The 17,445-nt window shown below is 40.8% G+C and overlaps 1 protein-coding gene across 1 annotated transcript; it reads right to left on the bottom strand.

Moving 5' to 3' along the window:
- Nucleotides 1–9,788: 9,788 nt before the first annotated feature.
- Nucleotides 9,789–16,860, bottom strand: EGR3 (early growth response 3). The gene is made up of 2 exons (XM_063445507.1): nucleotides 16,213–16,860; nucleotides 9,789–11,892 (listed from the first exon to the last, which is right to left on the bottom strand). Exons 1-2 carry the CDS (start codon nucleotides 16,361–16,363, stop codon nucleotides 10,898–10,900), a joined length of 1,146 nt encoding a protein of 381 aa, XP_063301577.1. The 5' UTR covers nucleotides 16,364–16,860; the 3' UTR covers nucleotides 9,789–10,897.
- Between the last annotated feature and the right edge of the window lie 585 nt (nucleotides 16,861–17,445).

Here is a 17,445-nt window from a genome sequence, read left to right as displayed (position 1 = left end):
TCCTTTATACTCTTAGATTCAGTGTCCCTCACCGCCAGTTTATAATTAATGGACAGACTCCTCTCTGCAGCGGCCACAACTTCTGTGAAGTCATTAGGATTGATGACTTCAAGATTGAGGCCCTACTGTGCATGAGTAGCAGTTGCTACTCTTCACCAGTCAATGCTTTCATAGAGAAGCATCTAATCCATTGCTTCTCTATAAGAAGTATTAACACTTTTCTATTTCATCATGCTGGCTTAAATGACGAAAAATGTATAAGTCTTCAATTTTAAGGTTATACAGAGGCAGCTAGAAGATGTGTAGCTTGTAAATAACTATATATGTTATTGTTTCAATTGGTTTGACTTCTTCACTCCCCACCCTAAAAATATAAATTGGCAAAATCTAAAGTGAGGTTGAAATCAGGCCCTGACTAATAAACATATAGCCAACTGGTAACAATGAACTACGCAGAGACAAATAATGCATCAGAACTGCAATAGCAAAAACATTACCTACAGGAATCTATTGACATATGATAAGTCATATCTTATGAAATGTTTACCAAGGCACCAGAGTTAGGAAACAAATTGCCGACCCAGTGTAGCCATTTTTTTTTTGCCTTAATTTGAAGGTCAATTGTAAATAGATCCCAAGGTCCATAAATTCAGATTTGCAGCTGTTAAACTTCAAATCCACTGATTCTTTACCAGATTAGAACTGTGGAGGGAAGGTAATTAAAAACAATATTGGAGTTATGTTTTCTATACATTTTTCTTCTCTAACGACATATTTATGTTTTTGGAAAAAAAAATAATAATAAAGTGCATAAGCCTTTATATGGTACAACAATGAAAACATGTTTAAAGGTTTAATTTGAGCTCAGAAACATCTTTTTAAAAACAGAATACATTAGACATACAACAGTCTGACATATCACTGATTTAATTTGCATATAAACAATTATTGTATGCTTTTTTATTTCTAAGTAGCTGATATTCTTTTATCTTCTCACTATTTAAAAGTTCAGAAAAAAAATAAGGTTTAGGAGGCAGCCTATTAATGAACAGGATTTCAGAATATTTTTAAAATTAATCTTATTTAATGGTATATAGGTTATTCCTATAATTGGTCCCTATAATAATTTCCTAATTTTGACATTAAAAAAACTACTTTTTTTATATAAACAGCACAGCTATACAAGGGAGGTCTTTCAAGAAAAGCAAAATTATACGTTATTATGAGCGAACATGCCTTCTTTTCCACTTATTATTATTTTTATTTTTTTATTCTTTATTTATTCCAAGGCAAAACACCACATGAATACAAACATAGTAATACAGTTAGACACAAATAACTGAATATATATCCAAAAGTGCACAAGTGAAATAAACGAGCATGGTATACAAAGTCAATCTTCAAGTGTATGAGGCTGTTGTGTACAAACTGCCATAGCCCGTTCTCCTTGGTGCCCCGCCAGGTTTTTAGATAAAGGTAAAAAAATAAAATAGTGAGTAAGTATCTGACCAACCAGTGTGTGCAGAACCTTTTCATTCAGCGCCCATGTTTAGTGACCTATATAGAGCGCAGGTGGGCTTGTATCGTTTGAGAGAGCTCACAGATCCTCCAGAACACTGCCTCCAGTTTCCTGTTATTACCACCTGTGGCTCAACATATGAAAAATGATGCCCACAAACTCGGTGCATTTGAGATGCAAGTACCGGTCAGATCAGAGAAGAAAGTGATGTTAGGAATGATAGAAGTAGACAAAACTTCCAAGAAGGAAAGAGAGGGAGGGAGAAGGGATAGAAGGGGGGGGGGGGGGAGAGAGGAACAGGAGGGAGTGGAACAGGGAGTCAATCGCCATGACTATGGTAGGACTACACGACCCAATCACAAAGGGGTTCCATAATGGTTAGCAACAGCGCGACGGTAATGTAAAGAACTAACTCCCGAAGGTAGTCCGCAAGTTCCGATCGCCCCCCTGCGGGAGCATAGAGTGGGCGAGTCAAAAATTGGTGTAGATCGGCCACCAAAAGATATGGGGGTTGGGGGGATACGCCCCCCCCCCCCCATCTCCTAGTCATCAACTCCGCTATCTACCCATGGGCCCCAGACCTTTTCGAATTTAGACAAAGTACCTCGGACCTGTGCTGTTAATTTGTCCATTAAGAAAGTATCTCTAATTTTTTGTATCACCAGGTCTAGCAAGGGGATCGCTCTCTGCAGCCAGACCTGTGCCAAAGCCCTCATAGCAGCTAAGTTTACCTTAAGTATTCATTTCTGTTCAGTTCTAGTCCAGTTATCCATAGACCTGGCCAGGAGGAAGACCCAGGGGTCCAGGCGGACCTCTCTTTCAAAGATGTCCCGCAGCAGGTCCGCAATCTGTTTCCAGTATTTTTGTGTTTCTGGGCACTCCCACCACATGTGATAATAAGTCCCCTTCTGGCCACAGCCTCTCCAACATAAATCTGTGGACATTTTATTCATTCTACAAAGCTTTACCGGTGTGGCGTACCATCTGAACATGGTCTTATAAGCCTGTTCCTGCATGGAGACACATATCGACGAGGTCGCTGTGGCCTCCCAGATCTCTTGCCATTCAACGCCCTCCAACTCTTCGTTTAAGTCCGCCTCCCATTGGCCAATATAAGTGAGTTCCCCCCACTCAGACGTAGTCGTGCTCAGATGCGCATACAAATTCGTAATCAGACCTTTTGGAAATTGTTCTTTCATGCACATCTGCTCGAAAAACATGAGTGGGGTTAACGCAGCTTTTTTCACCCCTGGGGTCTGAGCGATGTCCCTAAGTTGGAGGTATCTAAAAAAGTCAGACGGACGTAAAGGGGATCTGGATTTCAATCCCTCGAAGGAGATAAGCGATCCGCCCTCATATAGTTGGTATAACCGCTGTACCCCAGTACTCTCTAAGCCTCTAAAGTCCCTTGCCTCCATCCCAGGGAGAAACGCCGTATTCCTCAGTTAAGGGGCCAATGGAGACATGCAGGGGGGATAAACCATATTTTGAAGATGTAGCGTCCCAAATTTTTAGGGAGTTATTAATAGCCGGGCACGCAATATGTGTCAATGGTCTATGGTCCCGAGGGACCCACATGTAGAATTGCGGCATGTCTGAGCCCAGAAGAGTAGATTCCCAGTCTACCCATCGCCTCTCCCCCACAGGGGAGTGCCACATAGCTATCTGAGTTAGTTGGGCTGCCAAATAATAAAAGTAGAGGTTAGGAAGCCCCAAGCCTCCCCTTGTTTTCGCTCGATAAAGAACATTGCGCGAGATTCTATGCTTCCTATTCTGCCAAATGAATTTACGCACAGATTGTTGAAGCGCTCCCAAGTCCGCTTTAGTCAGCCGGACCGGGAGTGCCTGAAACAGGAACAAAATTCGAGGGAGAACATTAATTTTCACTGAATGTATCCTGCCAATCCAAGAGATCGGCTTATCCACCCATCTCTTCATATCGTCAATCAGTGTTCGTAGCATGGGGACGTAATTTTGTTGGAACAGCTGAGCAGGGTCCGCCGTTAGTCGGACTCCCAGGTACGTAATATAGTCTCTCACTATACGTATTTTATAAGTTCGTCTTATAAGGGCGGTTTCCGCTTCTCCTACTCTTATAGGAAGCGCGCTAGATTTAGCCATGTTTACCTTATATCCAGCTATTCCGCTATATGTTTCCAGGATATTCATCAATGCCTCCATTGGATCGGTCAGAGTCAGCAAGATGTCATCAGCGAAACCCGACACTACATACTCCTGCCCTCCGACCGTAATTCTCTTAATATCCGGGCTATCCCTGATAGCTTGCAGAAGGGGTTCCAAGGAGAGGGTGAACAGCAGGGGCGACAAAGGGCAGCCCTGCCTGGTTCCGTTCCCCAAGCTGAAAGGCACCAATTTGGCCCCCGCTATCCTGACCCGAGTCCTAACATCTGTATACATGGCTCTAATCACTGATACAAACGGGGTCGGGAAACCAAAATGTCGAAGTACTTCGAACAGATATGGCCACTTCAACCTATCAAAGGCCTTCTCGGTCCACTTATTTTTTACTAGTGATAATTGCAAAGATGATCAGTGGATGACCTATAATTACCCCTCTCCCACCCATTCAATTACTGACATTGCTTTTCAATAATTAATTACTAGGAAAATTTCAGATTTTCAGATGCATAACCTTACATTTATCAGAGTAAATTTCCATGAACACTTACCTGGCTAGTCATGTGGCTTCATGTAATGCTGGTTTCTCTTTGCAAGTGAAGTTTTCTTGTTGTTGCAGCCATTCTTGTTGATGTTCTGAATGGATACTATTTTATGACAGCAGGACAATTTAGACTACAAGGACTCTTTCCTAGAACTATTAGTATATTTTCATCCACATTCCCTGTTCATCCCGTTTTGATTGATTGATTTGCACATACATACACAACTACTAATCTTTTATAAACAACATAAATATACATTAATTTATTTAAGGGGTGGCTTTGGTGTATGTTTCAGAGAGCTGTTTGAAATGGAATTTGACAGTAAGGGATATATAGATATAAAGAATAATTCTTGGTCAAAATCCAGCAGGAATAGTTCCTTGGTTTCCATGGCAACTGCTCCATTTGCTCAGAACACCACTGCTGCACTATGGGATTGAGATTGACATGACGTTTGGTGCAGTGCAGAATGGTACCAATCCATGTCCTGCTTTCAGAGTAAGAAGGCACTTTTATTGTTTTATCAGTGGCATTACTGCAACTGCATGAAGTCAATTAAGATATTTCCACATCCTGAAACACACTCACACACACATTATCAATCAAGCTGGCACACATAAATAAAATCAGAAACACACAAATGGACACCATTTTGTTCTGGCCCCTGGCCCAAATAACTTTATATATTAGCCTGACATATCCACATTACAAAAGGGAAGTGTGACAGACTCATCCTCAATATGTTATCCCTTTCCCAGTCAGTGGGTATTGATCTCAGCTCCCTCTGCCAGAGAAAATGTTAAATCAGGGGTACTGTAAATATATAGTTAGATTTTCACCTTATTATAAGGTACATAGAAATCTTTCTGGGAATATAAACAGCCACAAAATATATAAGACATCTGCTTTCACTTTTATACAACTTTGTACAAAAAAAAAAATAAGCCTGTATTAAAACAATCGCCATTTTGGAAAATATCTTCACAAAAGCAGCAGGTTCTTCTCACATATCTTTCTCACCTGAATATTAATAAGCCATTGGCATTTTCAAAGAGTGCCAGTATGACTATGAAGTACCTTGGGTCCTTGAGTACTATATAAGGATGCTTAGCAGCATTATACAGCACAACAAATGTAATGTACAGAGACTGGCAGTACCATTATACATTATGATATGTTGCGGTCCAATTATGGGCACAATTGGGAGTTTATTCACAAAATAGTAAACTGTGGTCAAAATACAAAGATCTTACAGCACTGGTCCCCAAACCAGTCCTCATCCTTCACCAACAACCCAGGATTTATGTATTACCTTGTTCTATTCCAATGGAGATACTGACAAAACCTGGACTGTTGGTTGGTCTTGAGGACTGGTTTGGGAAACACTGCCTTACAGAATTTAAGACATAATAGCAGTGCTGGAATTGGGTTTCCCCCCAAACGTGCTATTTTGGCCTATATCTTATGAATCAGTTTCCAACTCACTGTTTTGTGAATGTACATCATACAAATATGCAGACAGTCAGCATCATTATACAATGTAGCTTTACAACAGTGTATGAAAATACTCATAATTATACAGTGCAGCATTATCCATTATAATCAGGATACTCATAATCAGTATACATTGCAGATGATCCACCTTCACCAGAGCTGGACAAATTAATGTTGAATTTAGTAGCCAGAGAGAAAGGCATATGAGTCAACTTGATTTTTTTTTTTTTTTTTTGCCAAGAGGAGACAAATACAGATCAACATAAATAGCATATGTAGGAATCATATTTAGCTGGTTCCTTGAATGTGTCTAGCTCTGATTACATAGCAAGCTTAACAAAAGCATTCATGGAACTACATCTCCAATGATGCTTCATTGGAACTGTCGTTCTACAACAGCCAAAGGGCTAATTGTTGGCTATACCTGTTGAAAAACGCAACATTTTCATGTATACAAATTAGTATTTGACATAAGGTGCAATGTATAGAGACACAATAGTATACCGTGACATGCCAATTCTTTGTAAAGAAAGATAATTGTGAATTTACACAGCAACACGTTCTCTACAGAAAGATACTAATTATCACTGTGTACCACAGCATGTGCTCAATGTCAGTGTGTAAAGGATCTTAGGATTGTAATACCATGCAGGACGCTCATTCTCTAGTTATAAAGATACAGGTACAATTATTGATACACACTGCAGCATATGCCCAGTCTCAGTGTGAAAAGGAACTATGTATTGCTACAGACAGCAGCATACACCCATTTTATGTGTACAAAGATACTCTGACAGGATTATTCACTTAACTGGGAACGGTGTAGGACTGACAAGGGGACTGTGAATGTTAGGCGATCGTAGACAATCTGCAGCAATAACACTGTAATTCTCTTGGTAGTTTTCCACAATTTCCAGTTTGGTGAATAATTCCAACAGGGTTAGGTAGCAAAACAGAATTTTTCAAGAAGTGACAAGAAAATAAAAATAATAATTTAAATTCCCTGGAAAATTCCCTGGAAAATTCCTAGTTTAGTTGAAATAACCCTGTCAGAACAATTATACAATGTAGCCAGTTCCTGATATATAAATATATCATCAGAATATAGTGCAACGTGCATTATGAGTGTTTAGCGACACTCTGTGTCCTTACACACCGCAACTTAATCACCAACATATAAAGTTAGGAAGTATAATCATATCACTGCAGGCTAGGGAACATTGAAATGTTGAATGCCCCTTGCACAGCACGCCCCTTCTTGGGTCAGCAGTGACTTCATAGACTGTTCCAGGCAGACATAGATATAGGAACTGTACATTGATATTAACCCCTTCACTGCCAGTGAAAGATGTACACATTGTTAACACTGAAAAGTATAAAAAAAAAAAAAAAGTCTATGTTGCAGCTAGCATACAAAGCAGTGTATACATAAAGTGCAGCGCACAGAGAATACTTATGAAGTGCTTTCAGGACCTGTTGGCTTGGAGAGCAGGTTATTTTGATAGGAAGTGCAGTGCATGTTTCTAGAAGGTGCAGTCAATGCTAACAGTAAGTGCATGTCAGGGGAAGCAGACTATGTAGCGATACAGTGTTATTTATGTCGCTCGAAAGACATAATGTGTTTAATGGAATTGCAAATGCAGTGTATAAATACAGAGGCTTATGAAAGGTGCAGTGTAAGCAGTGATGATGTTAGGTCTGTTAGAAGTGAAAATTATAAATTAAAAGGGCAGCTTAAGCAGGAACAACACAAAATCCTCACATTTATGTTATATTTAGGTAGGAATTATACACGCACTGCAAACCTCAGTTCTGTTATATATGAAGTGCAACGCTTATGGCGACATTAAACAGTGTTAAAGCTACTTTTCAGTCTGGCAGTAGAGGGGTTAAAACAGATTTTTTTTTTTTTGTGTGCAATTTTCTATTTAGCAGCAAAAAGATTTATTTAAGAAAAATAAAACCAAGAGTTCATTTTTAGTCCTGACTGTCATGCAAAACATGCAAGAGTGAGGTGGGGGAGGTGGGGAAGATCACCCCAAAACCTGCCCCCACCCCCTCATCTCAAACTGACAAACACATGTCATTTTGTAAAAAGAAAGGCAGTAGCACAGGCAGCAATATCAGAGAAGAGGGGAGGAGAGGGAATGACAGAGAGAGGTGTGGAGAGAGACAGAAGTATGAGATGAAAAAAAAACCTAGATTGACAGGGAGAGAATAGAGTGGAGGATAAAGAATGGTTATGGAGAAAGCGCGTTCTCATTATCTGGAGCAGGAAGGAAAAAATAAAAGAACAAATGATACAGAATGCTTCAAACAAAACACAACAGATAAAGTAAATATTGGTGATAGTAAGCATACACAGGGATGTTAGGACTGAATTTGCCTTTAGACAAGGTAGGCAGCTGCCTACAGGTGACTGTCTGATAAGGGCATCACAAATTCATATTTTACATTTAATGCAATTGACTGAACTTAGAGCTGTAGAACAGCTTACCTAGGAACCGTGGTGGGAGAGGAGGAATGGCATCCCCAATAATGTCCAACTACCTTATAGTGCCCATTCTTTACATTGTGAGCTCATTTTGGCAGGGCCCTCTTCATCTACTGTTCCTGTATGTCATACATGTTTTGTTAGAATTTGTTTAGAAATATCTTGGGTTTTCAGGTAGCAGTTAGATGGATGCATCTGGCACATACAGAGATCTCCCTAATTAAAGCACAGTATTTAGTTGAACAGTGGTTGAGGAGCGCCTGAGCATCATGTGCCTATAGGATCAGGAACATGTAATGTGTGCAGAAGTGCAGAAGTCAATGCATGAGAAAAGAGTATAGTGAAAGTATTGAAGAGCAGGGCAAGATTTGCTCCAAGGCATTAATAAGAGAGCTATTCATTAAAGTGTTCATTATTGGGTATTCAACCTGAATTTGTAATTTAAGGCCCAAATAGCCTAACTGAACATATCATTAAATGTCTAAAATATAACTGATTCAGAGAAGTTTTCAAAATAATCTAAATTCACTTTTAATACCAGATAATTCTTAAACAAATAACACTGGCAATGCCAATATGTCACCGAGTAGAGGAATGTATTGGTCCACTTGATGTACCAGTTTATTAATATTATTTATTTATTAATAAAATGCTTGGATTCAAAGCACTGCGTACATCTATAAATTGAATAAGCTCAATACTAAATGTAATCTTCCTGGTTCAATTAATGAATATAATAAAAAAAAAAAATTAAGTTACATTTCCTATTGGAGAAACCAAGCCCTTTGTATGTGAGTAGGAAAGGATGAAAACTGGGGATACAGGTGCAGATATTGACAATTAATTAAGATGGAAAGAAGAGTGAAAGGAAGAACAGAAATGGGATGATAACAATTTACCTAACTTTTACATAGCCTTGTAACAGGAAAAGTGGCACTGTATTCATGGCCAGAGGGAAGCACCCAGGAATCCGTACTCAAATATGGTGGCACAAACAGCAGCCTCAATACAACAAATCGTTCTAGCCAGGAGGTGGGGAAATTTACACTGCACGCCTCTTGCCATTGGAGAGTTAAGTATTTTGAGACACAATCTCACACAAAGCACTAGTTGCTCTCTGACTATGGCTAAAACTCAGGAGATTGTTTAGACGGTGACATATCACTGCCCACCTTTTATATTAATGATGGACTATTGCCAAACACTGTATTAATTAATAAGCCAGTTTAATTATTATGGTGTATAGACTCCCTGGTAGTTATTAGCCACTGGTTTTCCATGACAATACATAGCTCCCGAATTCTATCCATATCAGCCCCTTTACTTTAAGATTTTCCTTTTGCAGATCCATGCAACATAACTCTAGGCCTCAATACTAACACACTTATAGTCAGACATGATCTTCTGATATTGCTACATCTATGTTTGTATATGTATATAAATGTATCTTCATATGACTGTATGAGTATATTATATCGAGTAATATATACATACATCTACAGAGATCAATAGCTGTGAATGCGCTATATATATATATATATATATATATATATATATATATATATATATATATATAACAAATGCGCAGTTTGTTTCAAGCTGTAGCTGTTTTTTTTTCTCTAATAAAATTGTGTGACAGACGTTGAAAAGAAAAGCAGGGGGGTGCATGAACCAGAGAGAGAGAGAAGAAGGAGGGGGAAATGTAGAGGCAACAGTAAGGGATTGATGAGGAGAAAGAAAAAAAAACATATGAGAGAAGGAAAAAGTGAGAAATGAAGGTAGCAAAAGAGAGCAAGAATGTATAAATTATAGACAGAACATTATGGGCAGAATGGTGGAAACTAGTGATAGAATGAACAATGAAGACATAATAACGAGAGATTGAAGCAGAGCTATGGTGCAAGTGATTGTGCCAAAATAATGGGGACTTTTTGAGGAGAAACGATAATAACGGACGACGTGAATTCACAATGATAGAAGAAGCCATTTTGACAGAATGATAGATAGAACCGCTGGTTTGAACATAGAGGTAAATATCAGAATGAATCTAGGTGAGATTAAAGAAGAAAGAAAAGGTAGGAAGATATTTTGGAAGAGAAGAAAGGGTCAGCAGGCACACTGGGTTGTAATGTTTGGAAACAGCAGCAGATTATGTTAACCAAGCAGCAATATATGGACCCCAGGACTTTCCATATTCAGTTATCATTACATTGTTAAACTCTTGACACTCCAGGTCTCTGCTAAATGTTTAGAGTAGGCAGACACATGGAGTGAGGCTCTGCAGGCTAAACGGTATGCTGCGGAGGTAGGAAACCAGAGTTGCTCAAGATATGATAGCTTCAGCAAGTGAAGCTTCAGGAGAACAAGGTGGTGACATTCTTCTCAGGTTGGAAAAAGACATGGAGGGTGAAGCAGTGGCCAGTTGGTACAACGTCTTGATATGTGCACATTTTAGTAATGCTCAGTAAGTACAGTTAACAAGCATATGGATCAATTACTAGTTTACATTTACTAGTTGATGAACCCAGAGATGCTCTGCAGATTACTCTTAGGGAAGAAATTATGAAAGTAATGCATTACAGAACTACCAGAAAAGCCACAAAATCTGGAAATATCTGGCAGGAAATAGGTGCAAACAGTGATGACATGCAGAGCAGCATTTCACAGAGTCCTCCATTTCTTTAAAAAAAAAAAAAACTAGGGTCTTCATGCGCAAGAGGTAACTGCAGGAGTCCCAGCCACTGAAGGAGAGCAAGCTGCTTTATCCCCTCCCTTCTTGTCCTTCTGTTTAAGGTGAATCTTGGCATGCCGCTTCCTTTCGTCACTTCGTGCAAACTTACGTCCACAGAAGTCACAGGCAAAGGGCTTCTCTCCTGTGTGGGTGCGGATATGGGTAGTAAGGTGGTCAGAACGGCTGAAGCTCCTCATACAAATACGGCATTGGAAGGGTTTGTGCCCTGTGTGGATGCGCAGATGTCGTGTCAGCTCATCGGAACGTGAGAAACGTCGGTCACAGCCCTCAGCAGGGCATGCATGGGGTCGCTCATGTAGAGGGGTCTTGCTAGGGCGGTTCGGGTATTTTCTAGGCCTTATTGGTTTGAGTGGGAGGGGAGCCTGGTGGCTCATTCCTCCAAAGCTTGGTAAGACCTGCTTCTCTTTAAATGCTTTGATGGTCTCCAATGGGGTTATAGGTGGTGGATTAACCCGCATGGCCTCCATATTTTGAAAAGGCTTCTGGTCCACGGTGGGCATCTCTGTATTATGATGGAAAAGATTGTAGTCTGGTATCATTGGAAAGACACTAGAGTCCAGACCCTGCTTGGCAGATTGGTAGTCTTGGGAAGTGTAGGGGGCCATACCTCCTCCTTGGAAGCCAACCTGATCATGGTACAGGTCTCCACAACTGGCATAGGGTGGTAAGCCATGAAACATAGATTCTACTTCACTCTGAGACTGTCCCATGATACCACCACCTCCACCACTACCATTTCCCCCTCCTCCACTGGGTGCTTGAGATGTTGGCACACCAAGGATGCCAGCGCTCATTAGGCTGATGATGTTCTCCTGGCACCAGTTAGAAGGTGAGTCAAAGGAGAATTTGCCCAGATAGGTTACTGTCTTGTTGCCTGGCTGAAAGGTGCCTGTATAGGAAATGTCCTGTGAATTTTTCTCGTTAGGCAAGCCTAAATCCATAACATTATCTGAAGGGGACAGAAAGAAACAATGAGGCATGGAAAATAATACACTGGCCATATTTTACGACACCAATTATTATTTCTTGAAAGATTTCAACATGTCAGACGCCATAGGGTTTTGCATTAAGAGAGCACTAAAGAAGCAGTGAGGGGCTGAAAGGTAGCAGGAGTTGAACATAAGTATATAAGGCAAAATAAGATATTGGATATACCCATCATGCGATACAGGGTGGACATTCTCATTAAATATTTAAACTGAATCATACAGAGCTCCTTTCTCATTGACAGTGTACAAAATATGTATAATTAGTATCAAATCGTGAGTAACTGCTTACTGATATACCTTTTAAGTTAAGTAACTCAACTTGTTTATTAACATTCTGCACAGCTATCGGTAGCCATTTTTTAGCTGTCATCTTTTTACGGAACCTCATGGTGTTGAAGAGAAACTTGTAAGATCCTTTGTGCAGCTCGAACCAGCAAGCAGAGGGTTACTGCAATATTATTCATGCACTTTAATGTATCTCCATAGCACCAAGAGTCAGAAAAAAAAACTGCAGCTAATACAGGATGTTCTAGAGATAGTGCCAGCAGAAACCTTTGTGTTAGACGAAGAACAAGGTACCACAGAGTTGTGTTACTTCTGCTACAACCCTGCAGGACACACTTTTGGGGGAGTCTCGATATTGAAAAAACGCCCATGCTGCCAAGAAATAGCCTCAACAATTAGTGCCATTTCTAGCTTCCAAACAGGCATATGTGTGCATACTGCACATAAAAAAGGAAGCTTTGAACATCGTATATGGTGAATTAATAATATTGGTCAGTTGATGTCCACAGATGCTTAAATATGTGTGTCTAATGACAAAGTTATTCACTAACATGAGAATTTATCTTGGATTCAAAGTGAAATTGAAGTGCATTTCTAATTTAATGCCACAGTAGCCAAACAGAGAATATTTCCATTTCAGCTATTTTAGTCTTAAATGTGACATTTGCCTTGAACTCACTTTGAATTCCTGACAATTCTTACTTCAGTACACAACCCTATGAGTGTGTGTTGATATTTTGAATTAAAAGAAACACAAAAATGTTGCATGCCAGTATGGTAAAGAGAAATTAAGCAGTAATTCAGGCCTTATACCCGATTAAATTAATATAAGCAGTTTATTTTGAGTTTAAATAAAAATGCAACCATGGTCCAATTTCCGATCCAGTGAATGCATGCAGATTAGTTTGGGTGCAATTAAATGTGCCCAGGACCCAATTTATGATCCAGTTAGTGCATGCAGTGTGTTTTACAATGCAATACAAAGTACCAAAAACTGATTTCTGATCTGATCAGTGCATGCCTTGCATTTGTACAAGAGTCCCATCTGTTATACCATTCACATTACCTGACTGCTAAATAAAATGTACCTTATTGCTTTTTATCGGAGACACTGAAGCAATGCAGTTTCTATTTGATTAAGTGGGGCAGCGCAGTGTGCACTCTATAATGTATTTTATAGTTTGCCCCCAAATCAGTGGCAGGGCACATCATATTCATCAGACAACTGCCCAAAACAAATTGTTTACCGTAGCCTTCCTTAATTCAGTGGAGAACAGTCTGACAGCGTGAAGAGTGTAATAAAGGAGTTTGTTTTACACTATATTGTTAGAACTGACAAAAAGGTCACTGGGATAATTGTAAAATTGATGGGTCATCAGCTTAATATCATGTAAATAAATTTGGTTCTGTGGAAAAAAGGTTAGGAATCAGTTTTAGTACCTGATCCAGTGATGCATGCAGTATATTGCACAGCACAAAAGAAAAAGAACAAATAATAACACTTTGGGAATATTTTTACCTTGGTAAGTGGCAAGGATGCAAGCAACTCAGGTATTTTGCTGGACATTAATAACCTTCTACTTACTATCTGACCTGACACAGGCATGGCTCAGTATCAGAGTAAAGACATGCAGTGAGTGATGCACCTCTCAGGGCTATGTACCAGATTCAGGAAATTAATTCACTACACAATGTAATATGCCAAGGGCTTCACAGGTGGATAATCTACTGATTCTTCCCCTGGCATCTTTTTATATTGCTCTCTCCTCTTTCCTATCACACCAAGTTTGTTGAAATTCTAAGGTCCAACATATAAAGAAATTGTATTTTTAGAATTTTTAACAAACTTATTGGTCCTATACTATATTTTGTGTATGTATGTGATACTTTGATTTGAAAATTCAAATAACAATTACATAGCAACAATGCCCAGCTGATATAGGTTGTCCAATAGGACCATTCATTTCTCTTCGAAACGAAAGTTAATAAGGCAGAAAGCATCTTACTGTTGACATCATCACTAACTGACACAGACTGGAATATAGAATTGCTATACAAAATCCATAATAACACGGGTCACTGTCAGGATTATTCATTATAATAACCAGTATTTTGGGTGCTACGCAATGTGTAACAGGTCACTTTCTGTGAAGAGGTTAACTTTGGAATTCCCCCCTCCACAATACACCTACTCATCCTACCTATCCTATGAGCTGTCACCAGCTGCCCCCACTTGTCACCTCCCAGCTCAGTCGCCTGCCTCCCCCACACAAAGGGCTGGGAGCTCCCCCACCCCCGCAACAATATTTAAAGACTTTCTTCCCCCACATTGTGACGCTGTAAATGTCTGAAGAAGGGAACTAAGCAGCTTTAACTGCAACGAGGTGCCTTGTGATGAGTTACCCTAAAATTAAACATTAATAGCAGAGCAACAGGCACCCAGGTTCAGTGTCATTGTCACACAGCTTACTTCCATAGAGGGATACACAGCCAGTGTACTAAGGCACACGCTGGGATGTGAGAAGCAAAGCACAATAACGGTGCAACTCATTGCTGGAGTGTGAATAGAACTCTAGAGACCCATACGTTCTATATTACTCATGTAACTTATCCTCTTTATCTCCACAGAATCACAAACACAACCAGATGATTCTAACTCGCTCAGCAACGGTATGACGTGCAGTGACATCACAGCACCTAGATATGCAACAATTAGCTAACCTGTCCGCAGAGTAATGTTCACCTGGACAGCAATATAACACACAGCCACACAATGCAAGATGGGAAACTCTACCAGTGCAGCAATATAATATGCAGAGCCATGCAAAAAGAGAGCCAGCTATATAATGCCTGGGCAATATACAAACCATACAATAAAGCCTTATAACTTACAGAGCCATGCAAAAATACTGTGCACCACCACTGGCCTAGCTATGGAAGTATACAAAGTCAGGCAACTCCATCAGACAACACTGTGACATACAGGGCCATACTACAACCACCAGCACAGCAATATAACAAACACAACAATGCAATACAATCCAGGCATACCCCATCTAGTACATTATTATAGCAATACAGCCAGGTCATATGCACCAGCACCACAATACCATCTAGAGAGAAGTAATAAACAACTGGACGAATGCAGAATATTGCACGATGTAAAGCATTAGAACAAATACCCACTGAAATTTAAAAAATGCAAATGAATATAGTTATGCAGAGCATTTTATTATCATCCAGTAAAATGAACACCTCATTATAGTGATGCAGCGCATTTAAATACACAGTGAGCAACAGAACATGCAGAGCAACATAACTACCCAAATAAAACAGGGAGAGCAGGTACTGTAGCACAATGCATGGCAGTATAGCAGTGAAATAATGCATATAGTATCACAGTGAAATAAACATACGAAGAAATAGAACATGCAGAGCAGTATAATAACAGTCCAGCGAACACTGAGGGAAAATATATCCACCGACAGAAATGAAACACGTAGAACACTATAGTGTAGTATATGTATAGAAATGTAACAGAGAGTTGCAGTATGTTGGACTAACAATACACATTAAAACACACTCAGCCTCCCCATGATGGATAGACAGACTGACTAATGCCCTGTTAATAACCATATACATAAGACGATATGATATAGAATATAATAAAGAGCTAACTGGTGCCAAGCTATGGACCAAATGACGATGAATAGCAAAGCAGCACATGGCAGAGCAGTATACTATGCAGAGCTATGTAGAGAATGTAGTCATGTCTCCCCATCCCTAGAGATCCATTCCTCCTCCACACCTTTACAAAATAGCTCACACCTAGCGCCCCCACCCACCTTCCGGAAAGGACCCCAACTCATCCTCACTGGCCAAAGCATGATCCCAAACAGAGCACCGTGCTCCACAGCTACATCACACACCGCATGCCCCACCAGCTAGCCCACCATCTGTCACTCATTCTCCACTGGAGGATTTTTCTCACCCACCTGTAGACATAGCGGAGAAGTGCTGATCGTTGCCCCCGGTGGAATAAATGGACAAGGGTCCAGGTAGGTCCTGCCCCTCCTCGGGGTAGAGGGGGTCTGGAAGAAGCGAGGTCATGTTTACTGGGAGTTTATCCAACAGCTTTCCGGTCATAGCACAGTCCAGGGGGGAATAGGAGCAAAGTGGGGGGTCCAGCCACCCTCCTACACCTTCCACGGATGGGGCTGGACAGCAGGTAGGTGGGCAGGCTATGATCTTGGTTCCCGAGCCTGCCCCGGGGATGCTGAGAGTGCTGCCCGGAGGGAGGAATGACTAGCTGTGTCCCATGGCGGGGGTCAGACCTACCTACCCCTGTATGGGCACTGCTCTCACATCTGCCCCGGGCATAACATGTCCAGAGAGAGAATGGAGAGGGAACGAATGGAGGGACAGCTGCATCTACCGCTGGCCAGGTGAGAAGAGGGGAATAATAATAAAGAATGGGCAGAATTAATAATACAATGCATGGACGGCCAGCTCGGACTGCTAATGTGGGGTTACCCAAGGTGTGCTCGGATAGTGACTGGCCAGGTGGGTACAGGTACCTGGGGTGTGTGGGTATGGGGTAAGGTGATGCTCTGTACCCCGGGGTGCAGGCAAGGGGTTATCGGTTCTCTCCGCTCTCTGGATTGCTATGTCTCGGGACTCCGGCTCCTTTTATACCCGCCCGGGGAAGCTCCAGTGACGTAACTGCCCATATATGGACACACACAAGCCCGTGATGTCACAATGGAACCTCCTTACAATGGAACATTATGAAGAAAGCGAGAAGCTGCTGGGCAACCTGGGACCTCCTGTGATATTGTGATCGCAGGAGGGCTATATAAAGAGATATATAACTTGGACATCTCTTGCTTCCACTGAACACGTTCACTAACATAGAAACTAACTTCAATAGACAGGAAGAAATGGCAGGGATGGATTGGTCTGAGGAGATGAGGCTAGCTGAGAGATTGAGAGGTAAGTAAGTATCTGAGGGCATTTGCAGTACTCTAGAGCAGGGGTACCGCTTCTGTGAGCAAGGCAGGAGTAATACACGCCTAGAATAGTTGTCAAAAAGTGGTGATTGAGATAAATCCTCCTTATCAGAGTATGAAAACCCTATGGGATTTTTGTAGGACCCTAGGATGGAGAAGAAGGGGTGGTGTTTGGTAAAACTACGCCCGTAGTATACCTGGATTTGAAAGTGCATGCTG

Source organism: Pelobates fuscus, chromosome 3, assembly GCF_036172605.1.
Source record: "Pelobates fuscus isolate aPelFus1 chromosome 3, aPelFus1.pri, whole genome shotgun sequence".
In the NCBI taxonomy this organism is placed as follows: Eukaryota; Metazoa; Chordata; class Amphibia; order Anura; family Pelobatidae; genus Pelobates; species Pelobates fuscus.
The sequence above is the reverse complement of the archived record's forward strand: the minus strand, read 5'-3'. Positions and strand labels throughout refer to the sequence as shown.

Excerpts from the sequence above, each read along its gene's own strand:
- EGR3 (XM_063445507.1), bottom strand. The coding sequence starts at position 16,363 with ATGACCGGAAAGCTGTTGGATAAACTCCCAGTAAACATGACCTCGCTT. Across the intron at positions 11,893-16,212 it reads CTTCTCCGCTATGTCTACAG|ATAATGTTATGGATTTAGGC; the intron begins GTGGGTGAGAAA and ends TGTCCCCTTCAG.